At 41.7% G+C, this 27,500-nt stretch overlaps 1 protein-coding gene across 1 annotated transcript in view; it reads left to right on the forward strand.

Annotated features, from left to right (window-relative positions):
* The window catches only part of LOC147027508 (uncharacterized), a 410,973-nt gene that overhangs the window by 29,547 nt on the left and 353,926 nt on the right, over window positions 1-27,500 (forward strand). Inside the window, exons 2-4 of the mRNA XM_085876519.1 lie at window positions 12,152-12,210; window positions 13,858-13,945; window positions 19,158-19,169. Coding sequence (XP_085732645.1) covers window positions 12,152-12,210; window positions 13,858-13,945; window positions 19,158-19,169 — 159 coding nt within the window. The remainder of the gene's footprint in view (window positions 1-12,151; window positions 12,211-13,857; window positions 13,946-19,157; window positions 19,170-27,500) is intronic.

Below are 27,500 nucleotides of genomic sequence, written 5' to 3' on the forward strand. Positions count from 1 at the left end.
CAAAAGAAACTTTTGGACCCCCCCACCCCCTCCCATCCACTTTCTCAACAATCCTCTGGAAGAAGTCCTTTCTTTCAAGCTTCTGGGTCTCACTATCTGCCATGACCTTTCCTGGGAAAGCCACATTTCCAACCTGGCATCCAAAGCCAGTCACCGCCTGGGAATCCTCCATTGTCCAAAGTCCTTCTTCAGCCCAACTGACCTCTTGACCACATACAAAGCTTTCGTCCGCAGACAGATGGTGTAATGCTCTCACTTCTGGGCTGGTGCTCCTGCCTCTCACCTTTCTCGGCTTCACGCTGTGGAAACCAAGGCATTTTGGATCATTGGGTATCTACCACGATGAGGCTGAGTCTTTGGGTCTCTCATTCTCTCACCACAGTCAGGTCGATGGTCTTTCTGTCTTCTACCGTCTCCTCTCCGATCTTACCCCCCTCCCCCTGCTCTGTCTGCGATTTGGCCCCACCATATTTCCGCAGTCGCTCAAGGTCCGCCAACAACCCTCTTCTCGTAAAACTACAAAAATCACGAATCACTGCTCACCTTCACTCTTTCATTCCTCTTTTTCCCCGCTTTTGGAATAAACTCCCACACTCTCTTCAATCCCATTCTTCTCTCCAGGCCTTCAAAACAGCTGTTCACCACCACCTCTTATCATCCCCCATCCAAATCCTCGATCTTTTCTACCCCCGATAATCCACCCCAATCCCACCTCCTTCAAATTCCCTGCTTTCCTTCCTGAAAGTCCCTGTAGTGTCCATCTTGTATTCCCCATGTTCCCCGCCCCATCCCTCTCCCTTCCACAGATCTCCTAATGTCTCTGTTCCCCACTGTTTTGTCCTTCCCACACCCCTCTTGTCTCATGCCCCCCCCCTTGCTGTGCGTTGTGTGTTTGCTCTCATACGAGCCTCGACAAGTTATACAAAAAAAGTGGCTTAACATTCAAGCAAGCACTCCAACAAAACGGTTGGTAAGGAAAGGCTGGATTGGCAAGCGATAGCAAGCCAACTGGTAATGCGACACACCCGCAAAATAATGACGTTGCCAATTTCTTAAATTTCCAGATTTCACTCCAGATTTTGTCATCCACAAGATCCGATCCTCAAAACCGAAATAATATTTCTATGGTATACTTTAATTAGACCGTGAGTGTAGATCGTGGCAAATGACATCATATAATGCATGAAATCACTCCAACCTCCTGATTTGAAGACTATAACACCTATAAAAGCGATGTATGCAGATATTCGTGGGTATGAAAATCAGTCATTCAATGATATGAGAGGAAAGTGGGGGGGGGGGAATATTGTGCCTTTTACCCCCCCATCAATAGTTTTCCTGAAGAATGTGGGAGTGTGCCTTATTTTTAAACCGTAGCCAGGTAGTGTCGGTCCTACAGTAATGTTATTTGGGAAGCGGTTCAGTATTTTGACCCACTGACATTGAAGGATTGGTTGCTGGATATGTCCAAGTCAGGTTCATGTTTGCCTTGGAGGTCATGGTGTTCTGTAAACATGCTGCTCTTGCTGCTGCTGCTGTTCTCAGTGGAGGATGTCATGGGTTTGGGAGATGCTGCCAAAAATTCCGTTTGTGTTCGTGTTTTGTGTTAATAATTATTTAATGTCGGAATAGGATGCCAGAAGTGATTTAAGTTAGGTGCATTTTCAAACTAGAATGGCACCCAATACAACGCATATCTCCTCCAGGCTGAAACGGTTTGTATCCCACCGATAGGCCGGATCTGCGTCCGAACCTGAACCAAAATCTAATCGACTTGTTCTTGTCACACCTACCCAACTAATCCACCGAGTTTTGTAATAATCCGTCCGCAACTTTTTGAAGTATCGTGCTCGATGTCGTTTTTGGTCCCATCTCTCGATGGTGAAGAATCACTGAAACAATTCTCATATCCAGATCCGGATCTTCACCAAAATTAAATCGATTCATCCGTGTCCATCACGTTTCGTCCGAATACGCCCATAACGTTTTGGGATATCCTGCTCACAGATGAATAGACTGGGCCGAAAACATAATATGTTGCTCATTGTTTGTTTTTTTCTTATTTCGAGAAGTCTTTCTCATTTTTTTTTTCATTACCGGTAAAACAGGAGTAATATCCAAGTTGCTTCATCATAAAATGTTTTGACATAATTGGTTCAATGTATATTTTGACAGCAAGTAATGAGAATAATGTTTCGAAAAGTTCATTTCTTGAAATATAAACCAAATTAATATTTATAAGCAGTACCAACAATCTTTGGTCATTATCCAAGCATTTTTCTTGATTCAAACTTTCCTGCCACTTGAGTGACTTGAGTGGCGAGGAAGACGTCGCAAGCAATCTGGAGATTCAAAAAAAAACTAGTATGTAATGTAATCTGCATTATTAATGTTCTCAGTAACCGATTCCATTGTCTCCTCTCGAAGAAGACGACAAAATTAGCTTTGATGTCATGAATATGCAGGAAAAAGTTCTGTTGGAACAGAAATTGTGCATCCGCTCATCATGCCTTGTTTCGGCTTGCGGGCCAAAACAATGACTGTGAAATGAATTGACTTCCAACTAAATATTTTGCAAGAGCTGTTTTTTTTATTTTTGTTTTTTTTAAAGAATTTAGTATTCTGAAAGTTAATGTCATCTCTCGCATCCATATAAATTGCTTGGGAGGTTTCAAAAATTGCTTATTCGTGTTCATGTGCAATTGTTGGCTGATATCAATAGGTAGCTGAAATTACCGTCCAATTTATTTAATTCAGTTTTCGACACTGCAATGACCTCCATGTTTGTAATAATAGTAATAAAAGAGGAACCATGTTTTAATGCCCCACTATTTATTTTTCTTTATTGCTTTTTAAGGAGAGCCGCTGAGATGCTTAATACATCACATCTAACTATGGGTTTCTCACCTTGCTAGGCCAGCAATCATTTCAACGATCGCTTTTAAACGATGTTTTAATAGAACGAGCATCACCTCCCTTTGGTCTTTGTGCACCGAGCATAGCTAATGCGAGAGTGAGGATGAAGATAATGAAATAAATATAGCTTAGCTAATGGAAAAAGATGGAAGAGTCAATCATTCATAACGAAATGTAGGGAGATGCAAAGACTGCATGTGTCATGAGGTTTGCGTCAAGTTAAACAAACAGGTATTTAATTGCTTTTATCTGTTCTTGTGTTTTGTTATTATACCACTGGTTTTACACTGAGTTTAACTTTTCAACTTTAACTTTGTAGCTCATTGCACTCATTTGGGTGACCCTCTTCTCAAACTGCACGAGAAGGAAGCACAATCCATTTGGATTGCGGAATGTATGAAAGGAAACTTATTCCAAAGAACGTTTCCTGCACAAGCAATTCGAAAACCAGAGTCGTTTCGTCTCACAACTTTTAACAGAGATGGCAGATGATCTTGTATAGTAGAAGTGATTTCTGTGTCACCACAGCCTTTCCAGAAAGCAGAGAAGGCCGACTCTAAATGAACGAAGCTGCTTCAAACAGAGCTTCACAGGGATCATGTAGCGGAAGGTGTTTCAGACGACAGACAAGTTTCATTAAATTATTCGAAGTTATTTTATTTTGATTTTAAATATGTGACACATTTTATTGGGATGTTTTAATTGGCAAAACATTCGAACAAAAGGTGACTGCATTTAACATTAGCTATGTATTAGTTGCAAGTATGAATCACAACAGTGATATTTTCGTGTGCAGTTTTCTTTAAGTTCATGAGTTCGAAGAGAAAATAATATTTTGGGTAAAAAAAAAAAGAGAATGTAGTTTGGATTCAACACACCAGCGTACGCGAAGAACAAAAAGTCAACAGCACAAGTCGTTTTCGATTTCTCAGGCACAATCAAGTTACAGATGTCTGACATTCATGGCTTCATGGGATGGCTTTTTCTGTTTTTGTTTTTGTTTTCATACAGTGTATTGGACTGCTGAGTTGTTCAAGCATTTTATATCAATACGAGCAAGTACCTGTGGAACATCCGCACAATGTGAAATGTGAGTTCAGGTCCTCAAGTCTACCCCTCCTCCGTGGGAGGAGAGAGAGAGACAGAGAGAGAGAGAGAGAGAGAGAGAGAGAGAGAGAGAGAAAGAGAGAGAGAGAGAGACAGAGAGAGAGAGAGAAAGAGAGAGAGAGAGAGAGAGAGAGAGAGAGAGAGAGAGAGAGACAGACAGACAGACAGACAGACAGACAGACAGACAGACAGACAGACAGACAGACAGACAGACAGACAGACAGACAGACAGACAGACAGACAGACAGACAGACATAGAGATATAGAGAGATATAGAGAGATATAGAGAGATGTAGAGAGATGTAGAGAGATGTAGAGAGATGTAGAGATATAGAAATTGCGATCACACATGAAACTTGACATCTAACCGAGATATTTTACACTCATGAAGACCTTCTTTGTCTGCATGCCCCAAATTGTTTTATATCCCACAGTACTATTGTCACCACATGCCATGCTCAACCAGCTGAGGTGGACAAGTCAGGCCAATTGTCTCGTGGTCTGATGAATCAAAGCTTGGTCTCAATGAATGCTTGGTCTCAATGATGTGCAAATGCTGAAACTGCTGCTGGGATGAGGTACAAATTAAAAGGTTCAAATGGGCATCAGACCACAGATGATGGCATTCATATAGCTGAGGATGTGTGTGTGTGTGTGCGCTCTTTACAAATTAATTCAAATTTTAATTGTTGGGCAACAACAATGGCTTGTATGGCAGACAAGAGATGTGGACAAATGTAGTCGGTGTGTGGGATTTGAACCTGGGGTGAGTCACACCATAAGCGAGCGATGTTTCGATGGAAACATCGGAACGTTAATGGGCCATAAATTTGCACAATCTGTGTAATGGAAGAACGAGTCTGTTTATTTGTTTGTTCGTTATATGTTTCCAAAACCCCTGGGCCAATTTACCTGAAATTTGCCGCACCGTATTGTTTTCACACAAATGTCGACATCGCAAGAAAACCTTTCACACCTTAATCAAGTTGATGGAAAAACATAAAATGATGGTGGTCTCGGAAATCGAGCATCGTACGTCATGTGACTACCATGGCCAGGAGAGGGGAAGATCTTGGACTGCACCTCCACGTTCAAAGGTTGATGTTCTGTCAGGAATCAAAATTATTGCATTTAAATAATTATTTTCCATATGCACAGTGGGAATGAATCTACAAGGGGTCCACATTGAGGCGAACAAGTGGTCACACAATCCTGTATGACGTGTTTGCTCCAGACAGGTGTAAAATCCATTTCTGGGCTCAGACATTTATTTTTTTTCCGTGCATTTCTTCCCCTCGCTCCTTCTTCCTTCAAGTGCCCTCTGTTGTGTCCCACTACCCTGTTGTTGTTGTTGTTGTTGTTGTTGTTGTTGTTGTTGTTGTTGTTGTTGTTGTGTTTCCCTCTCCACTGTGTTCATGTGTTTATGAGTTTGCTTATTTGTAGAAATCTCGGCTAACAACAATCTTCTTAACATTTTACAAAAGTCCAAAGAGCCCGATCTTGATCGGGTGTCCCAACTTGTCATTTCTAATACCACTTCGATAGACTGTCATTATATTTGAGATTTATCTGTAGTTTTTTGTGTATGTTACCTCCGGTGTGCAAACTTCTTCCAATGGTGTCCCAAAAGATCCAGAAGTTGCGCTTAAAACGTGCCTGCATGTCGTCTTCATTTGAAGATTTATATTTTAAATTTGATGGAGAACATTCATATGTGGAGTTCCTTTCTGGTCTTGCACCCTCTGCCTTCTACATCCCCCTCCCCCCCCCCATTTTTCTGCAAGGCTCACACGGTCCACCATCATCCTTCTCCTGGTGAAACTCCAAAATCCAGAATCATTTATCACCTACACTCATTTGTTCCTCTTTCTTTCTCCTCCCCCCCCCATTTGGAATCAACTTCCATATCCTCTTCAATCTCATTCTTCCCTCTCGGTCTTAAAGACAGCTGTTCACCACCACCTCTGATCATCCCCTATCCCAAACCATGATCTTTTCTACCCCCGTTAATCAAGCCCACCCGTCCTCCCCACCAAATTTCCAGTTTGTCCTTCCTGAGATTTTTCTTCTGTATCCATCTTATCCACCCCCTACATCCCTCCCCCCCACCCCCGTCATCCTTACTTGCATCCCTCGTTGTCCATCTCCATCTCTCATGTCTCTTGGCCCTGCTGCTGATATTTCCCCTTCTCTTTCTGCTGTTCCTTTTGTTCTGTTGCTTATGTCGTGATACATGCTTTGCTCTAGCTCTTCTATGAGCCTTGACTCTGTATACAAGAAGAAAAAAAAATCCCTAGAAAATAAACGTGACTTAAAACTGGTTTGAGGAAATGAGATTTTAATGTTTCAAAGGAAAGGCCAGCACGTTGTGTATTTTTCTTCCACGAATGTGACATCTGGTGCCAGTTTAATTGGACTTGTGTTGAGACTTGCATGGAAATAATTTATTGCCAGTGAATGTAAATGAATAAGCAATGTGGGAATTGTGCTTGCTGAATGCTTTGCCTGCAAAACTTCCATCCATTGTTGTTGTTATTGTTGTTGTTGTCTCATATATATATATATATATATATATATATATATATATATATATATATATATATATATATATATATATATATATACTTAGCAACCTTCCTTTTGCTGTTGACTTTCAAGTTCAACTTGAACACAATGCTTGGCTGGAACAGCCCGTGTTTACGACCAAGCCCTTTGGTTCCATGTCATGGGATAATATTGTTCACACGCGCAGTAGTTTGAGAGGTCAAGGCTGGAGAGAGTTGTTTGTTTTTTGTGATCAATGGAATACAGGATGTGGTGCAAATATATATTGCTCGAACCTTTTTTTATTTCCAAAAAAACAACTCGTCGCTACTTCTAATTTTGCTATTTGGAAACTGCAAAGCGTGCCGTCATGTGATGTAGCTGCACCGAGAAGTCACTGTCATAACTAGCATCATTTAGCAGTCGAGGAAATTGTCTTCATTCATTCATGACTTGGTTTTGGGACAACTTCGAGCGAGTTCTTGAAGGAGCACGGCTGTAAAGAAATACAAGCGTCACGTGCAGTCGGATTCAAACGCGTTGGAATTTCGGCTCAGACGGTGTTTTTTAGCTTGAGAGGCCAAAAAAACGATCCGTTTGCCAATTTATCGGGTGAGCGATCAGGCCTTGTGGTTTGCGAATATATTTTGGCTGCAAGTTTGCTGTGTGCCAAATCTTGAGCTGTGATTTCCAAGTGCCTGCTGTAAACATGTCACCGCCGAGTGGTGAAGTGCTTCCATACATGATCAAGCTGTTATTTATTACCTCCGCCACTGAAGATGAATGAAGGTTCGTTTTCACCACTGTTTGTCTGTCTGTGAGCAGGATATCTCAAATAGTCACGGACCGATTTGGATGAAATTTGGTGGACAGGTTTAGTGTGTGACAAGGACGAACTCATTCAATTTTGGTGAAGATCTGGATCCGTGAATATATATATATATATATATATATATATATATATATATATATATATATATATATATATATATATATATATATATATATATATATATATATATATATATATAGTGGGGAGAACAAATATTTGATACACTGTCGATTTTGCAGGTTTTCCCACTTACAAAGCTCGTAGAGGTCTGTAATTTTTATCATCGGTACACTTCAACTGTGAAAGACGAAATCTAAAACAAAAATCCTGAAAAACACATTGTATGATTTTTAAATAATTAATTTGCATTTTATTGCATGAAATAAGTATTTGATACATCAGAAAAACAGAACTTAATATTTGGTACAGAAACCTTTGTTTGCAATTACAGAGATCAGACGTTTCCTGTAGTTCTTAACCAGGTTTGCACAGACTGCAGCAGGGATTTTGGCCCACTCCTCCATACAGATCTTCTCCAGATCCTTCAGGTTTCGGGGCTGTCGCTGGGAAACGCAGACTTTCAGCTCCCTCCAAAGATTTTCTATTGGGTTCAGGTCTGGAGACTGGCAAGGCCACTCCAGGACCTTGAGATGCTTCTTACGGAGCCACTCCTTAGTTGCCCTGGCTGTGTGTTTCGGGTTGTTGTCATGCTGGAAGACCCAGCCACGCCCCATCTTCAATGCTCTTGTGGAGGGAAGGAGGTTGTTGGCCAAGATCTCGCGATACATGGCCCCATCTATCCTCCCTTCAATACGGTGCAGTTGTCCTGTCCCCTTTGCAGAAAAGCATCCCCAAGGAATGATTTTTCCACCTCCATGCTTCACGGTTGGGATGGTGTTCTTGGAGTTGTAACTCATCCTTCTTCTTCCTCCAAACACGGCGAGTGGAGTTTAAACCAAAAAGCTCTATTTTGGTCTCATCAGACCACATGACCTTCTCCCATTCCTCCTCTGGATCATCCAGATGGTCATTGGCAAACTTCAGACAGGCCTGGACATGCGCTGGCTTGAGCAGAGGGACCTTGCGTGCGCTGCAGGATTTTAATCCATGACGACATAGTGTGTTACTTATGGTTTTCTTTGATACTGTGGTTCCAGCTCTCTTCAGGTCATTGACCAGGTCCTGCCGTGTCGTTCTGGGCTGATCCCTCACCTTTCTCATGATGATTGAGGCTCCACGAGGTGAGATCTTGCATGGAGCCCCAGACGGAGGGAGATTGACTGTTCTCTTGAACTTCTTCCATTTTCTAATAATTGCGCCAACAGTTGTTGCCTTCTCACCAAGCTGCTTGCCTATTGTCCTGTAGCCCATCCCAGCCTTGTGCAAGTCTACAATTTTGTCCCTGATGTCCTCAGACAGCTCTTTGGTCTTGCCCATTGTGGAGAGGTTGGAGTCTGATTGATTGAGTGTGGACAGCTGTCTTTTATGCAGATAACGAGTTCAAACAGGTGCATTTAATACAGGTAATGAGTGGAGAATGGGAGGGCTTCTTTAAGACAAAATAACAGGTCTGTGAGAGTCGGAATTCTTACTGGTTGGGAGGTGATCAAATACTTATTTCATGCAATAAAATGCAAATTAATTATTTAAAAATCATACAATGTGTTTTTTTAGGATTTTTGTTTTAGATTCCGTCTTTCACAGTTGAAGTGTACCTATGATAAAAATTACAGATCTCTACGTGCTTTGTAAGTGGGAAAACCTGCAAAATCGGCAGTGTATCAAATACTTGTTCTCCCCACTGTATATATATATATATATATATATATATATATATATATATATATATATATATATATATATATATATATATATATATATATATATATATATATATATATATATATATATATACATACATATATATACATATATATATATATATATATATATACATATATATATATATATATATACATACATATATACATCTTCTTCTTCTTCTTTCGGCTGCTCCCGTTAGGGGTCGCCACAGCGGATCATCCGTATGATCCGCATAGTGATTTGGCACGTTTTACGCCGGATGCCCTTCCTGACGCAACCCTGGTTGCCTCTTACGACACAGGGATATGGTACACCTATTTTAACCGGGGTATACACCGGCCCAGTATACTGGTACTCATTTCGCCGACCTCGGAAGGATGACAGGCTGAGTCAACCCCCTGGTGTATTAATTCAGTGGCCCAACGGGGATTGAACTCAGGACCTTTTGGATCCCAAGCTGCTGCCCGAACCACTGATATATATACATGTGTATATATATATATATATATATATATATGTATATATATATGTATATATATATATATATATATATATTTTTTTTTTTAAAGCGATTCTTCATAATTGAGAGATGGATCGGGCCAAACCTTTACGATAAGAGAGTCGTTTGTTTGTATGTCTGTCTGTCTTGCCGTCTTTCTTAGAGATGGCTGTTCAGATCTTCGTTCAACTTTCAAAGGTTCATCAGTGAGTGCCGGAGACTGTTTTAGGCCAAAATAAAGTTGAAATTTTTGAAAAAAAAAGTTGGATTTATGTTTTCATTTTTAAAAATCTCTCTATAGTGCCTCAGCCTTCGTAGTTATGTGAAAGGTAATATTAAATGATTCCTGACTCCATTCCATAGTGGGTGAATGGAAGCATTTTAGGCACCCACAAATAAAAAGAAAACTCGAAGGGCATTCGGTAGAGTGCATACCGCCGCCGCATAATGCTTCATCCACGAGAACATATCAGGCCCATTACATTTTTGAAATATCATGCTATATATTGTTTTTACCCCGATCTCTCAATGGTGAAGAATAACTTTTAAAATGATCAGATCCGAGATTCGGATCTTCAACGAAATTGAATCAATTCTTCCTTGTCACATGCCCAACATGTCCACCAAGTTTCATCCAAATCCATCCGCAACTTTTTGAGATATTGTGCTATATATAGTTTTTGGCCCTCTCTCTCTCTCAATGGTGAAGAATGACTTAAAAAATTCTAGTAGTCAGATCTGGATCCGGATCTTCACCAAAATCTAATCAGTTTGGCCTTGTCACACACCCAACGTCCACAACTTTTTGATATATCCTGTACACAAACAAACAGACAGAAAGGGGTGAAAACATAATGTAAACTAGAGGGGGAGCACTCGGTAGAGTGCAAAACCTCTGCTGCCAATACTGCTAGGTCACTCAAGTGAACCTGATATCCTATTCATTCAATTTGACATCAACAGTGCTCACAGAGTTATAGTTTGCAACTTTCCCTTTTACTTTTAACTTTTACATACTCAATTCATTCGTCATGAATGTATGTGTGTATATATATATATATATATATATATATATATATATATATATATATATATATATATATATATATATGTATGTGTATATATGTATATACCAAGTCGAAAAACACCAGGGGGTTGACTCAGCCTGTCATCCTTCCGAGGTCGGCGAAATGAGTACCAGTGTACTGGGCCGGTGTATACCCCGGTTAAAATTGGTGTACCAGATCCCTGTGTCGTAAGAGGCGACCAGGGTTGCGTCAGGAAGGGCATCCGGTGTAAAACATGTGCCAAATCACTATGCGGATCATATGGATGATCCGCTGTGGCGACCCCTCACAGGAGCAGCCGAAAGAAGAAGAAGAATACTCAATTCATTCGTCATAACTAGATTTTGAGACAGAAATTGATCTTACATGGGTATATCCACCTGAAGTTCCAAAATCAGCCGCAATTATAATTTTGGCATGCTTTTTGTTGAAAATCACTAATAACATGTAGAAATGCAAAAACAAAAATCGAAATTTTGTTGAAAAAAAATTGCAAATTTTTTTTTCTCTAACAATTTTTTTTTTGGGGGTGGGGGGGGTTGGAAATCACTGAAAACATGTAGGAATGCAAATAAAAAAAATCAAATATTTTTTCAAAATGGCCACCATAGCGGCCATATTGGATTTTGGACTAAGTCCAAAATCTAATGGCATGATCCTTTGACCATACCTAATCCCCTCACCAAGTTTCGTCGAAATCCGTCGAGTTTTTCCGTAATACTGTTCACAAACAAACAAACAAACAAACAGAAAGGGGTGAAAACAGTAACCTCCGATCTTCGATGGCGGAGGTTAAAAATCCAAATTGATTTCTTCAAAATGCCAACAGGTTTAAAACAGCACCGGCAATGCCGGTACCCATGCAAGTATGATATATAACATGATGTGTCAAGAAGTTGTGGGTGGATTATAACAAAACTTTCTGGATGAGTTGGGTCGGTGACGACAACAAGCCGATCTGATGAGATTTTGTTTCAGGTCCGGATCCAGATCCGGCCTTTTAGTAGGATACAAAACGTAAACCGTTCAGCCTGGTGGAGGTATGTGCTCTACCGAGTGCTGTTGTAATTTAATTAATGCAATCATGGAAAATTCAGTGGTTTTTTTTCAAAAAGCATGTCAACCTCAATTAATATTATTGTGAAGAAATGAATTAGGCTTTGATCATGTAGCCATTTGTGCCAATATTAATGACTGTTAGCCGCTTGATTTAGTTGCTGAACCTGCTTGGAAAAAAAGCTCAAGTAGATAACGTAGGGAACATGTTCCAGGCCTTGCTTTGGGTTTAACAACAACATGCTATTGCGGCAACACAAGAAATGGTTAAATTGCTTTATCAACTGCAACCTTCCTTCATTTCAGATTCATTTGTCAACAGTCAAGAATGGACTCTCAGCAGGACTGTACCGGAACTCAAAGTGGTATGTGTTTCCCCCCTCCCAGAGGTAAATTGCACTTTGCGTGCACTCTTATGAAAGCATTCAAATGGCAATTGCTCTTTTCTTTCACACCTTCTGAGACCACTGACACTGTTTGCCACTCATGGAGATTCCCAGCACTTTATACGTATTCCATTTCAATTCCTTTCATCCTCGCTCACGTCAGGCTCCACTTTTCTCTCTCTCTCCTTGAGGCCTTTGTCGTGAAACCAAACTGCGTTATTGCTCTCTAAAACACAACGATATAATACTGTAAAAATGACGATCCAAAAATGATGCCATTAAAAAAAATATACTACCGCGTACTCCTTGAAAATTGCATCCAACAAATGGTTTGTAAAAATAAACAGGAACATTAAATGGCAAAATCGATGGAGCTTGAATGCTGTAATCCAATTAAACTTGATCATCATTTAAATTGGGCAGATCGCCAGGTTTATCACTTTGGGATGTAATCGTACACCATCCAATTGGAGCTGTGTTGGTATCATGAAGCAATAGGTGTTTGGTGTTTGAATGATGTCATAAAGGACCGCAGCTTCAGCTGGCCTTTATGATTTCAAAACAAACTTTCAAGGTCAGTTTTTCCATAGTATATCTTGGTATGAAATGTTTTTTTCCCAGTGTTAAAATGAATCCTGTTTGAAGGGAGAGGTAAATGCTGTAATTATACGTAAATTGCAATGTTGGTGGATTTTCCTTTTTTTTTTTTCTTTCTGAAAAGGAAGCTCACACTTGGTCATTTCCATTTGTAATTATCCCCTCTTGTCTCCTGCTCCCCCCCCCCCCCTTTGGTGTGTATTGTGTGTTAGCTCCCATACGAGCCTCGACAATGTCTGCAAAAAAACCCCAAAAACTATGTAATTAAACCTTCTCCGGCTTGTGCGTTTTCATGAAATATCACAATTGCATCATTGTCATTTAAAATATTTTTTCTGCTTCACGAGCAATTCACAATTTGATGTTTTGTCAAAATCGGCTTCTCGGATTTCGAGTTCCATGAGGAAAAGGAAAATCCTGAATGATCTCATTCTCTTGTTTTTCAAACGGCACGCCTGTTCCGAGGTTTGACGCCGTCCTACCCCGAAGGATGAGCAAGGGTTTTAATTGAATTGCTGAAGCGGATTTCATTTTTTACTCGTCAACGTGGCCATTATAAAAAAAAAAATATATATAGGACCACTGGATCTGTGGCTTATCTGGGTTCTGGCCCAACGTTGTAACCCAAATTTGGTAGCATCTGATTGGTGGGTCTGGAGAGGAAGATTTTTGAAGGAATTTTCGCGATTTTTTTTCCCCTAAAAATTGACAAAGCCGCTCATTTTGGCACACTTCCGGTCACATGACTGGAACGAGCTTTGCGATCTCTGTTACCAGTCAGGAGTGAAAAGTTGCAGCCAAATTTTAGCCGGATCAGTCAAGCGTTTTGGCCGGAGAAGTCGAAATCGGGGACAGACGGACGAACAGTACACAATGACAATACCTTATCTGGAATTGCAATTCCAGATAAGCTAAAGATTCACTTCGTTGGAGTGAGATCAATATAGTTCACTTTGACGAACACAAGTACAAATCAATGATTATATAGTCACCGAGTCTTTGTTGATCAGTCCTCACATGTTGCTGCAGGGTGTGTTGGGAAACCTGGCAAGTGGAAAGTCAGCACTGGTGCACCGATATTTAACCGGGAGCTATGTGCAGGAGGAATCCCCTGAAGGTAAGCTGCAGTCACTTTCAACAAAAAATTTCTACACTACAGCCTCAAAATATATGCACTCCACACACTCGCATCCCTCGCTCATTCACACCCTTAATACCTTCCACATTCTCTCATTTGTCATAATATTCATGAGCATGGATGGAATGATAGTCTGTATATAAATATACCGATATTGATGTTCCGTTATGCCAAACCATTTGTGCTTTGGCTTGCAATGATTACAGTAGTTCTGCTCATGCGGTTTGTAAGCTTATCAAGTTGTGACAGGCCTGAACAGCAATACGCTTTGACTTGAATGAAATCAGATTATGTTGGTCTTGTATTTCATGTTGATTTTCATGTAATGCAGAGTAAAATGGTGCATTTAAGACATGATAACGATGATCTCAAGAGTAAAACAAAACAACAAAGACCAGAGACAGTAGAGCATAGCGAGTCCTAAGTCCTCGTTACCCCGCGCACGCGAAGCAAAAAGCGGGGTTAAGCAATTGGTTCGTGTTCGTCATCCCGTCCGTTTGATCAGTTTATGATCAAAAAACAATCTATTTATATTGAATGTTATATATTGAACAGGAATCAGGACATGAATACGAAGACAATTTGCTGTTTTACCGAATATTAGCTCTGAATTCATCCCAATCGCACATGAGCAGAGAGGAGTGAGATAATTATTTTACTCTGTCTGCCCGTCCGGCAATCAAACAAAATTGAAAATCATTCCAAACAGGAAACTTACTCTTTTTGAGGACGTTTTTAAGGACGCAACGAACTTGTGCAACGTATTAGATAGACACTGGGTAAAATGGTGGTAAAACCCAGAAGTAATTTATTTATACGCCTTTAAACCTTTCTTTCAAATTGAATTATATGCTTGAACACTGTGAACACAAATCGCCTTCATCATACTTCCAAGAACAATGCTACACAGGTATCAATTATATAACATCAGTGGTGCATATCAGGGTGAAGAAGAGACTGCAGATTTGGCTATGTCCAATGCTGATTGATGCTGCATTCTATGGTGGTGATTGATAAAGCCGACATCTCCTAAACTGTGACTCACCGTCGGTATTAGGTTGATGTTTCGGACTGCTTCAGTCACGCTAAACTCCTGGATTTCTAAACGATCTTTAAAATCATTATTTTATTGAAACTGGTGTAGTATGTACTTAAACACTGCATGGGGTATCGTGTTCTATAGACTCTGTAGTTTGTGAATGCATCGAAAGCAGGTCTTGAGAGTTTTTATTTATTTATTTATTTTTAACATAATCAAGGGTCATGAAAGTGAGAATAGAATGGAAGGGAACAACACGGAGAGGGGGGGGGGATACCAATGGCAGAGTAGAAGTGGGAGGGGGAGAAGACCATGTGGGGGTAAACAAGCTGCATACAATCTGAATGAAACACAGCAAGAAGATGAAGGGAAAAACAGGGATGAAACGGAAAAGGAAAACCAACTGACAACTAACAAATAAAAACATATGAGGGAAAGGGGGAAGAAGCTCAATAGCTAGGAAAAAGGGAACTCTTGGGAATGGGATCATTTGTGGTGGAAGAGATAATAAGTTTGGATGGGGAATGACCTGAGGTGGTAGTGAGCTGTCTTGAAGCCCTGGAGGGAAGAATGGGACTGAACAGATTAGAGAAGTTGGTTCCACATGGATGAGAAAAGAGGGGAAAAAAATGAGTGAAGGTGAGTGCTGAGTCTGGATTTTGGGAGTTTAAGGAGAAGGTTACTGGCAGATCTTGTCTGTGATGGCTGACCTTGCAGTAGAATACAGAGAGGCCAGCAACCTGTCTGATGCGAACAGGCCTAAAAACTCAGCTTCATCAGCTATGATCCCAATGATTTTGAGGGCATTACTCCATGGCATCAAGAAGGGCAAGGTGTAAGGCGGGGGTGCCAGCCCAAAGGGGAGATGTATGGCATTTTAAGTTGTCAAAAGTTCAGACTGGCCAAGGAAAAACCTTGCACAATGAAGGATGCCCAGTCGACGGCTGCCATTTGAGGCCATCTTGGAAATATGGTCTGCCCAAGAAATATCATGGCTGATGGTGAGGCTCAAAGGTTGGAGTAACTTAAACTCTTCAAGTGGTTTGTTTTGGAAGTAAATGGGAGGGTTTACCAGACAGTCCTCTCAGTGAGACAGGGTGAGTGTGTAGGATTTGTCGGAGGTTGAACGACATGTTCCATCGAGGTCTGCAGAGAGGAAAGGGTGCCTGCCTATCTGACGGATGAGAAATGACATGGCAGAGTGTGAAATAATCAGCAAAGAGATGGGCAGGATTTTTCAGGGTATCAAAAAGACCATTGATGAAGATGAGCAACAAGACTGGGTCCAATGCACTGTCTTGGGGCATTCCAGCCTTCACCTGGAGAGATCATATTCCATGATGAGATGAGACTATAATGATAGACTCCATAACCTTGCTTATAAGTGGAAGCAAGCTAATAGGCCTGTATTTAAGAGGATCCATTTATGCAGTCATATTTGTGTGTTGCTGTGATGTTTGAAAACTCCCAGGCAGATGGAAACTGCCCCAGAGAGAATGGTTGAGTGAACAGAGCAGAAGCAGAATGAGCCAGAGTTTCAGAGCAGATTTTTAGGACACATGCACTGATGGAGTCTGGTCCTGCCGTGGAATCCTAGTCGAGGTTTGCCAGATTCCTCTGCACCTTCTCGAGTAGGAAAGATCCGGTATCCAGGAGCAGTTGGGTATGAGAAGGTAAGGAGTGTCAGGAGAGTGTAGTGAGTGAGGGGTTGGATACACAAGATTTGGGAGGAAACACAGAATTGAGGCACTTGGCCTTCTGTGGTGTCATTTGAAATAAGGGTGAGGGATGTATGAGGACCATTCTACAGAGACAGACTTGACAAGGTGCTGTCTTTGAAGAGTGAGGTAGCTTTGAGAGTTCAGCTTTGAGTTTGGCCAGATGTTTTCTTAGCTCTCCTGAGAGTTGACACTCACTTGTTCTGGGCTTTGTGGAATGATCTGATGTTACCTTTGGTCGGATGTGCCTTCCAGGAAGAGCAGGCTAATTGTTTGAAGGCAACAGCTGCACCACAGTGTTGCAGTTGCAGGGACGAGAGAGTAGGTAGGATAACTGCAGAAGAGACAGTATAATTCTGTGCATTAGGGAAACGAAGCTTGTGTAGAAGGATTTCCAGTCAATATTAATATCAGGAGAGGTATAAATGAAGGTGCAGTCTTGATATGAGAGGACAGCTTGCATTCCCTATCAATCAGCTTTGGTGACCTGCCAGACTCTATGGCAATGAGGCAGCTCTCGAACAATAGCCAGAGATAAGTTGAGGTGGGGTCGTGGCCGCTGGGGGGGGGAGGAGGTGGGGTCCTGGCTGCTGGGGGGAGGAGGTGGGGTCCTGGCTGCTGGGGGGGGAGGAGGTGGGATCCTGGCCACTGGGGGGGGGGGGAGGAGGTGGGTGGCCTAGCCGCTGGGGGCAGGAGGTGGGGTCCTGGCTGCTGGGGGGGGTGAGGACGTGGGGTCCTGGCTGCTGGGGGAGAAGGTGGGGTTCTAGCCACTGGGGGAGGGGATGGGGGCCTGGCCGCTGGGGGAGGAGGCTGGCTGCAGGAGGGTAAAACGGGGCTTGGATATGGAGGGATAATGGGGGGGGGGTGGCTGAACATGTGAAAGAAGCAAGGAGAGGGATGGGGCCTGGGGTGGATGGACCCATAATCGGGGGACACTGAGCAGAGTTGGGGATGGGGATCTTCAAGCTGATGTAGTTAAACATGGGTGTGAAGATGACAGTGTGGGTATTGACATGAGGGAGTTTGTCACTGTCGTCCCACATGCTGTACATATAGGATTTTATTTTAGGATTTCAAGGGATGAGAGAGGAAGACACTCATCAGGATTGGGATGGCAATGATGATTAAAGGTACAAAGAAAGACCACTACATAAACATGGTGATGGATGAGGTATGGGTTTATGAGTCATGCAGAGATTGAGAGATGGGTGGAATGTAAAACAGACTGGGAGTAAGTAAGGTATTTGGAAGCAAGTATGTGCAAAGATTGGAAATTTTTAAGTTGCCGTTTTAAAAGGTTTAAATTTATGAAGAGATGGAAATGGAAGAAGAGGAGGTGGAATAATAGGTTGTTTTTTTGTCTTAAAGATTTTTTTTTTTTGTATTAAACACGAGGTATCAGGAAGGAATTAAAGTGAGCGTGGTGAATAATGGAACAGAGATGATGAAGACGCATTGTGGGTGCAGGAAACAGTTGGTGGTTGGGTGGGTGGGGGTCGTGGCAGAGGGAATAAAAAAAAAACTGAGTTGGCCCAAAACTATTTGAGCCTCGTGCGGTGTAGGGTTGAAATAAACAGAACAATCATGAAAAAATACGAAGAACAATCGACGCAAACAGAGGACATTATATCTGCAGCGGCACAGACAAATCAGGAACGACGACTAAGCTTTTTGGAAGCAGATCTTTCAGAGGATCAAAATAAGCAACCACAATCAGGAAACCGGAAATGGAGACCTCAAATGCTTTAAATATCCTGGAAAAAAAACTTAGATCCTCGTGGAGGATCTCTAAGTCTTACTCACGTTGTTGTTCTTCATCTTCTTCTTGTGGACTTTTTTGTTTCAGAGCCTACAGTTTTCATCGAAACTCCCTGAAACTTGGCATATATATGTATAAATACCCTGTGCAGACAGTAACCATCTCCGATTTTGAAAATTCCTCCGAGAAAAAAAAAGTTATGACGTCAAAATATCTCCGCTAATGGAAATCGCCTAAAAATTATCTCCGAAACTAGGCAAGCTTTTTGAATTCTGTTTGCAGGAATCGAACAGGGAATTAGCAGAGATTAATTACCGCACCTATGATACATCACTATGACGTCATTTCAATTTTTATGAGGTCATCATTAAGAGGATGAGGATCTTAGATCATTTGAGCTTATTTCAAGAAGCTGCTATGAATAACTTACATCATTGTTACCATGGCTTATTACGTGGCTTATTGTAGAATTTGATTTCTCAGATTGAGAACAAATATGACATGCTGCCAGAATTATCCAGAGGAAGTGAAAAAGGAAATCCTATTGTCGTGATTTGCTTGTAGTTTATTGATGTGTTGAAGGGGTTTAGTGCTGTGTTGCTATATTCGAGATCTTGGTGCTGTTTCTCACTAAAATGTTTACACTTTCACTCATTTTCTGCCTCCTTATTCCAGCCTTGGAAGCAGGTAATGTTTTTGCAATGTTGCTGAATGTGGTGCTGTGGCAGTGATCATTTTGGCTTTGCTTAATGCCTGGATGTTGTGTGTGTGTGTGTGTGTGTGTGTGTGTGTGTGTGTGTGTGTGTGTGTGTGTGTGTGTGTGTGTGTGTGTGTGTGTGTGTGTGTGTGTGTGTGTGTGTGTGTGTGTGTGTGTGTGTGTGTGTGTGTGTTTTTAAAACAAAAAAATCCATTTGCATTTAAGTATATCACACTGGTATGTGGAATCCTTGTTATCTAAATTGGATACTTAGGTTTGTGTTATTTTATAATATTACTTCTTGCCAAAGCCAATTGCAAAACTTTTTAACTGAACATTATTTTGAGTAAGTACAGGCTTTGAGAACTCGTAGATTTGACTCCCTGAGTTGTTTTTTTTTCCAACTCATCTAATATAATAACAATCATGGAATTTCCATAAAATTGCTGTTTAAAAGGGATGTCCTAGCCTCGTCCATTGGCCATTACCTTTGTCCGAATGCTCAAGAAATGTTCATCTAAGACGAGTCACTAAATGTCTCCCACATTTGTCCTCATCATTTTCTTCCATCAATGATGTTTTCTATTTCCCAGTCACTGAAATTGTCTCCGATAATGAGCTCATCAAACAAGCCAAATTTTAGTTGTATGTTTAAAAGTTAAAAACAACTGAAGCTTCAAATTTGCTGTCAGTGTATCAACCATTCAGAGCCTCCTCTGTTCAAGTGTCCTTTGCTAATCAGCATGAACAACACTCGGATAAAGTAATTTAATTTATTTTTTTTTTTTAGCCGAAGGGAAGTTTTTCTCTTTTTGATGATATATTGGTCCAAGATTAATTGGAAAGGTGCTAAAGAGTTTAGCGGTAAACATCATAGCGATGTAGTTGCCTGGTGAAGTGAGAAGCACAAACCACCTCAGCAGTGTTTACTCTTCTTGTTCACAATGAAAGATGTTTGTTTTGAGTGTGTTTGCAGTTGTAAGTTTTGCAAGCATGAATTTTGTCCGTCATTTCTGCGTTCCTCCAGTCATCATGTCCAAATTGGATTGCAGTGACTTCAAAGGCCATGCATGTCCATCCAGCTTTGCCTGCCGTTTATGGAGATGTCCCCTTTGCATGCCCTAAGCCACGGAACTATAATTTCTGAGTATTTCTTGATCACAGTACTATACTCCCAATTTATGTCAGAAATGTGTAAGAGAGAACACTTTTTTGAACAAAATTTCACAAACAGTAAAATGGATAAAGAAGCTTTTGTCATTATTTCGACAAAAATTGAAATGCATTTTCTTTTTTAAAACGAATGTACGAAATATCTGAAATATTGCCTACTTTGTATTCACTTAATGAATGCATTTGTTTTAATGATCTAAGACCTGTGGAGGATCTGCAACACAAATTGTGCATGCACACACATGCACACAGATGCACAAGTCAACACGAGTTGGCTTCAAACAGCCGCTTCTTTTCTCTTCTTCCTTCATATTCAGAACATGGCTGTGGGTAGCATCATTTGATGGGGGCACAACTGTGCCGCTGTTGCAGTTCCCCTTGTAGGTTGGAGCAGGAAGTTGGAATTTGGCCAGGTTGCCAGCAACAGCTCGCCGACTCTTCGTGAAGGACACTGTGAGATCTTTAAGATTCATCAACTGATTGTGGGATACGAGATGAAAGATCCACTGCAATGAAAATTGTGTTTTCTCAAAAAAAAAAAGAAGAGTACAATTATAATGAATTGTAAGTAATACACCAATAAATGAACATGGTTTTCAGTTTCAATTATTATTATTTTTTTTTTTTGAGGCATTAAAGTTTAAAAATTAAATCTGACCGGAACCACCCCTAAAAATTCCGGTCAGAACCCTCCGAGGTGATTTCGTAATCCATGTGACGTCATCTCGGGAACGATTGTTTCAATGCTGCAACGGAGAGACATGCTGTTCTGCATCATCAACGCATGTTGCACACTTTCAGTGAACTGCGCTAAGAAATAGCAGCACGACTCATTTCAGAATTGTCGACGTCAGGAATCGAATCTGAGGAAGTGTTTTCGGATGTCGAATCTCGTTGTGATGATAATGTTGAAGTCGGTGCTATAAAGCCAATTAAGCCACACATGTATGAATGAACCAAGATGGAAAATGGAGAGAGCATAGAAAATGAAATACCAGGGGTGTTCATAATCGGGAATACCTTGAAGAAGTGACTCGGCGATAACTGGGAAGAGGTATTCATTTATCATTAATTTTACTCGCAGGGGTACCCGTCCGGGCGGTGATTCGTCTTCGGGTGGTATTTATAGTATGACCGGTAGAAAATGGATTTCAGACATTGTTTTGTTTCCATCTTCACTGTTATTCTATGTGAAATCATTTTGATGAGACGGTATGAATAATAATTGACGCTCCACCGCACGTCTGCCTTCCCTTCATCTCACCTCTCACTACCTTCCCTTTGCCCCTCCACCCTTTTTAGTTTTTGTTTAAATTGTGGAGGCTCATATGAAAGCCAACACACAATGCACAACAAGGGAGGCATGAGACTAGAGGGGTGGAAGAGAGGAAGGACAAAGCAGTGGGGAACAGAGACAATAGGAGATCTGTGGAAGGGAGAGGGATGGGGTGGGGAACATGGGGTATTCAAGATGGACATTACAGGCACTTTCAGGACATTGCATGACAGGGAACTTTCGGGAAGGAAGGCAGGCAATTTGAAGCGGGTGGGTTTGGGGTGGACTAACGGGGGTAGAAAAGATCATGGTTTTGGATGGGGGAAGATAAGACATAGTGGTGAACAGCTGTTTTGAAGACCTGGAGGGAAGAATGGGATTGAAGAGAGTGAGGGAGTTTATTCCAAAGGTGGGGAAAAAAGAGGAATGAAAGAGTGAAGGTGAGCAGTGATTCGTGATTTTGGTAGTTTTACCAGAAGGGGGTTGCTGGCAGACCTTGAGCGCCCTGCGGAAATATGGGGGAAACATATTGCAGACAGAGCGGGGGAGGGGGGTGAGACCAGAGGGGAGATGGTAGAATATATAAAGACCACCGCCCTGCTGCGCTGAGAGTGTGAGAAGCATAATGACTCAGCCTCATCGTGGGAGATATCAATGATCCTAAATGCCTTGGTTTCCACACCGTGAAGTCGAGAAAGGTGAGAGGCAGGACCACCAGCCCAGAGGGGAGAGCAGTACTCCATCAGGCTGCAGACGAAAGCTTTGTATGTGGTCAGGAGCTCAGGTGGGCTGAGGAAGGACATTGCACGATGGAGGATGACCAGTCGGCGACTGGCTTTGGTGGCCAGCTTGGAAATGTGGCTTTCCCAAGAAAGATCATGGCAGATAGTGAGACCCAGACGCTTGACTGAGAGGACTTCTTCCAGAGGATTGTTGAGAAAGAAGATGGAGGGGTGGGGGGGGGTTCCAAATGGTCCTTTCAGAAAGAAATCGTGAGTGTGTGAGATTTGTCAGGAAAACCTTTGGCCAACAGTTGTTTTCTTTCAAGCGATCACTCATGTGTCGAAGGTGATTTGGCCTTTGTTGGTATCTTCATCACTGATGAAAACTTTTTGTTGAATGATTTTTTTTTCCAGAACATCCTGTGGATGTAAATACACGTCTATTTATGATACTTCATTATTAAATCATGGTCATAAATGATAGATGAACAAAGAATGGATGGATTGATTTAATGGATGGCCAAAATTATCCTGCTGGTTTAGTTTTTATTCTTGCTCCAAATTGTTTTTATACTTTGGCATCATTAATCTCTTTCTAGTATATAATGCATTTGTATTTTTCAAAAATAGTTCATGCATTGAAACTTTAGAGACATGAAGGACCATTAAGTTTGTGCATATTCACGTATCCTGACACGCTGAACTTCATGTCCATATGTGTCTTGAATCGTTGCTCTACAAAATATGTGTGTTCCTCATCTCAATGCCCAAGGTTCCATTTTTTGCACCATGTCTGTGATGCCATGTGATTGTCAAATTTACCACACTGATGAAGAGCTTTTGTGTGGATACTGTTCCATAGAATTCATGGATCAAGGAATTGTACTGGTGCTTGCCTGACATACCAATGACTACTCAAACTCTTTTGTAACATCTTGAGGGTTTGTGTGAATCACACCTGTTCCATCTAACAATTGATAACAGGGTTTTCTTCCTTTCTTGGGGTGATTTCCAATGGTCTTTCGGATCTTTGGTCAGAGTTGATCTTATTTTTTATTTCTTTATTTTTTACTGGAGGTAGTTTTACATTTAATGATGACATTCCCCACAGCTGGTTTGGAATTGAATAAGATGATTGAAGACTTCGCTGATGGAGTTGCCAACTCTCTGACATCCAATTATCTTTATTCATTGCAGCTCAGCGACCTCCTTTCTATGGTACTTGTGTTTGCATACTCATGTGATGCACCAGCGGGATCACAGGTCATGTGACCTGTCCTGCCAGGGATTAACATTCCGCCATGTTGGCTGCAATACACGAGTCGTGTTAACTGGTCCCGTATGTCCGTGTGGTCTATCCTTCAGGATGCATTTTGGCGACGAGGATGGGATTGCAGACTTTCTTTCGAGTCCTCTGTTGAAGCATTCTGTAATTTTGCTGCTGTCACAAAGTTGTCCAAGTGTATTTCCATAATATTCATCTTCAGTAGTTGGCAGTACATCTGGGTTACTGTCATCGATCAGGCGACTGAGCATATCCGCAACTTAATTCTTGGATTCTGTCACATACTCGACATCAAAGTTATATTGATGAAGTCAGTCAGACCATCTGTAGATGCGCAATGTCTTGTTACCAGATCCCATCGTAGCAAGTAGCATCGTGAGAGCCTGATGATTGTTGCAGAGTGTGAATTTCCTCCCGAAGAGAAACACATTCCAGTGCCCACACGCACATATGCAGACGAGGGCTTCACTTTCCCCTGTGTAGTACTTTCGTTCAGTTTCAGACAGAGTTTTTGACGCATGGGAAACAGGTCGTTCCACTCTGTTTGACACTTGGAAAGTACAACACCCAATGCAATTACAGAGGCATCAGTGGTGACGATCGTTGATGTATTGGGGTCAAAGTGTGCTGGAATCGGGGGCACTTGTTATCCTTCTTTTCAAACTCTGAAAGGCTTGCGTCTGTTCATTGGACCATTTCCACGGGGTGTCTTTACGCAATAACGCACATAGTGGTTCAGCCACATCAGCATAGTTTTTTACAAAGTTGAGGTGGAAGTTAGTTGCTCTGAGAAACGAGGCAAGTTCTGATGAGTTATTTGCCTCTGGAAGACCATTGTTGGCCTGAACATTGGAGTTCTTGCTGCCTTCTCCCATCAGAACTTGAAGATAGCTCCGGCACATGTTGAGCAGTGTAACTTTGCTGACGGTTTTTCGATGGTTGGTAGCGGATATTCATCTGGGATTATGGCCTTATTTATGGCTTATTTATGCTTTACACACAGCCAAATTTCACCTGATTTTTTAAAACAATTTTGATGTGCCACCACCAGGTTTGAAATGCATGGCAATGAATCCATAGGTTCAATGATCCCTTGTTCCTGTAGACATTTCAGTTCAGCTAATACGTCCTCTCTGACAAAAAACGGAAGTCATCGAAGACGTTGTGACACCGGTCTCACTGTGGGATCAACTCTCGGTTTGTGCGCAACATTTGCAATTTTCCCCAAACCACTCGGTACAGATGGGAATGAGCTAACGACATTAATGTCTTGTATCGGTGAACCATCTTTCTGGATTCTGAATCCGAGTCGATCAAAGAGATCTACGCCTGTAAGACTAGATCCATTTTTGGTGATGAGGGGGTGAAATTAACTTTCCCACCCCCCACCAGCCTTTCTGTCAACACCAGGAGAACTACCGGGCCCGTGGAAGTAATGATACAGTGACTTTCAGACGTACCTTGTTGCAAGTGGCCTCGATGATGAGGGAGTGACGACTGCTCACAGAAGAGTCATTGTCATCCATTGCTTAGAACAAGAGTGCCAACGGATATTTGCAATGCTGGACCCTATCAATAACTATGACGCTACTGTTATCGCATTGGAGATGCCGACAGGACTGATACTCTGAAATTGAGCAATGAGACTGTTATCTGACTACTTACACAATCTGTTGATAATATTCATGGTTATTTGATTCATAAATGTATGGGTGAGTCTCACCACGAGCAAGGAGTGTCCCGTGACTTTTGGTAGTATAGTGTATCCTAATTGGTGCATTTTGATCTCACCTGCTGTGCCTTTATTGTTAAAGCCTTATAGGGTTGCCTTCCTGGTTATATAAAGGACCTACAGTTAAGATTTGAATAAGTCATGGTTGTCAACCTTGCATCAGACCATTGGCAGGTAATTTTAAGGATTGGTGAAAGCCATTTTGCAAATATTTAATCAAGTGGAAGCACATCGGATAGCCAGCTTTATACTCTCCAAGTGAGTGAGTCTTGGGATGGAGGGAGCAGAGAGACAGACGGAAAGACTTCTTGGAACAAGTTTGCATCAGCGCAAAGTGTAATAATTGGTAAACTGGGCTTCAAAACCAACTAACATCTTCAGCTGGTGCCAACAGAGAGTCACGACTACCATTTTAAGAAAAATAAAAACCATCAGTGTGGTAACGCCTTTGCAGAACTGCGGATCATTCCTCAGGCTGAGGGAGGGCAGGGGCCAAAAGGTTAGCCACTGCACCTCGTGCCGACGGTGGTCGCTCGAGTAAGTGCAAACAGATTGCCCACTCTCTATTTCCAAATGCAATTGTGTTTCTCTGTGCTCCTGGCAACGCAGGCAGATGGATCACCAAGCCTGTCACACATCATAGCATCAATCAGGAATTACACCGTTTGCAGTCGTCTGGCCGCTATTTTGTCCTCTCGTACGAGCCCATTACTCCGAGTGAGCATGATAAAGGCAGAAGGGGTGCGAGGGAGTAGAATGAAAGAGGGAGGCAATTGGGTTGCATCCAGCAGGCAGTTGGCAAGACCACCACCTGAGCTGCAATTTCAATGCCTGTTAAACATCTTAAATGACCAGGATTTCTTGGTGGGTAATTCAGAAGGTAATTCTTCTTTGGTTTGATACCAAATAACCTCCAAGGCCTTCCCACCACATTTACTGGCACATCTGCTTCAGAGGTCACCAATGTACCCAAGAACCATGTTACAGGCTATGCCGCATGCCAAATGTGTGAATTGATGCAAATATTCGAGGAAAGCATTTTATCATTCGACACAGTGAGGCCATTTCAAGAGTATTTCTTAATTGTGACAGATGTGCAGAACTACTATGAAAGTGACATGGAATTTTTGGAAGATGTAGGCGATGGGAAGCTTCTCGACCTTTCACCATTTTTTTTTTTTGGCATATTCCACAAGATGGTTTAGAGGTAGCACACTCATGGCCTCTGAGCTCTCTCTCTCTCTCTCTCTCTCTCTCTCTCTCTCTCTCTCTCTCTGTCTCTCTCTGTCTCTCTCTGTCTCTCTGTCTCTCTGTCTCTCTCTTTCTCTCTTTCTCTCTTTCTCTCTTTCTCTCTTTCTCTCTCTCTCTCTCTCTCTTTCTCTCTTTCTCTCTTTCTCTCTTTCTCTCTTTCTCTCTTTCTCTCTTTCTCTCTTTCTCTCTTTCTCTCTTTCTCTCTTTCTCTCTTTCTCTCTTTCTCTCTTTCTCTCTTTCTCTCTTTCTCTCTTTCTCTCTTTCTCTCTTTCTCTCTTTCTCTCTTTCTCTCTTTCTCTCTTTCTCTCTTTCTCTCTTTCTCTCTTTCTCTCTTTCTCTCTTTCTCTCTTTCTCTCTTTCTCTCTTTCTCTCTTTCTCTCTTTCTCTCTTTCTCTCTTTCTCTCTTTCTCTCTTTCTCTCTTTCTCTCTTTCTCTCTTTCTCTCTTTCTCTCTTTCTCTCTTTCTCTCTTTCTCTCTTTCTCTCTTTCTCTCTTTCTCTCTTTCTCTCTTTCTCTCTTTCTCTCTTTCTCTCTTTCTCTCTTTCTCTCTTTCTCTCTTTCTCTCTTTCTCTCTTTCTCTCTTTCTCTCTCTCTCTCTCTCTCTCTCTCTCTCTCTCTCTCCCCCCCTCCCTCCTCTGGGTTTGATACCCCACCTGACTTTAAACTTTCAGATTTGGTGCTTCTCAGACGGATCGTTGCATCACACAGGTTGTTGTCCTTCATGAAGCTCGATGTGTCTGCTAACATTAGCTGGTGGATCAAAAGTTCTCACGGTGTCTTTAGACAAAGAGTAGAGGAGTTATTGTCGACACCCTGGACAAATTCCAAATTGCTGCCCTCACGACTGCTGGGGGAAGGCAGTGGTAAACCACCCAGTGTAACC

The sequence above is a fragment of the Eptatretus burgeri genome, chromosome 4 (genome assembly GCF_056783735.1).
Source record: "Eptatretus burgeri isolate ZD-2024b chromosome 4, Ebu_testis_v1, whole genome shotgun sequence".
NCBI classification, from domain to species: Eukaryota; Metazoa; Chordata; class Myxini; order Myxiniformes; family Myxinidae; genus Eptatretus; species Eptatretus burgeri.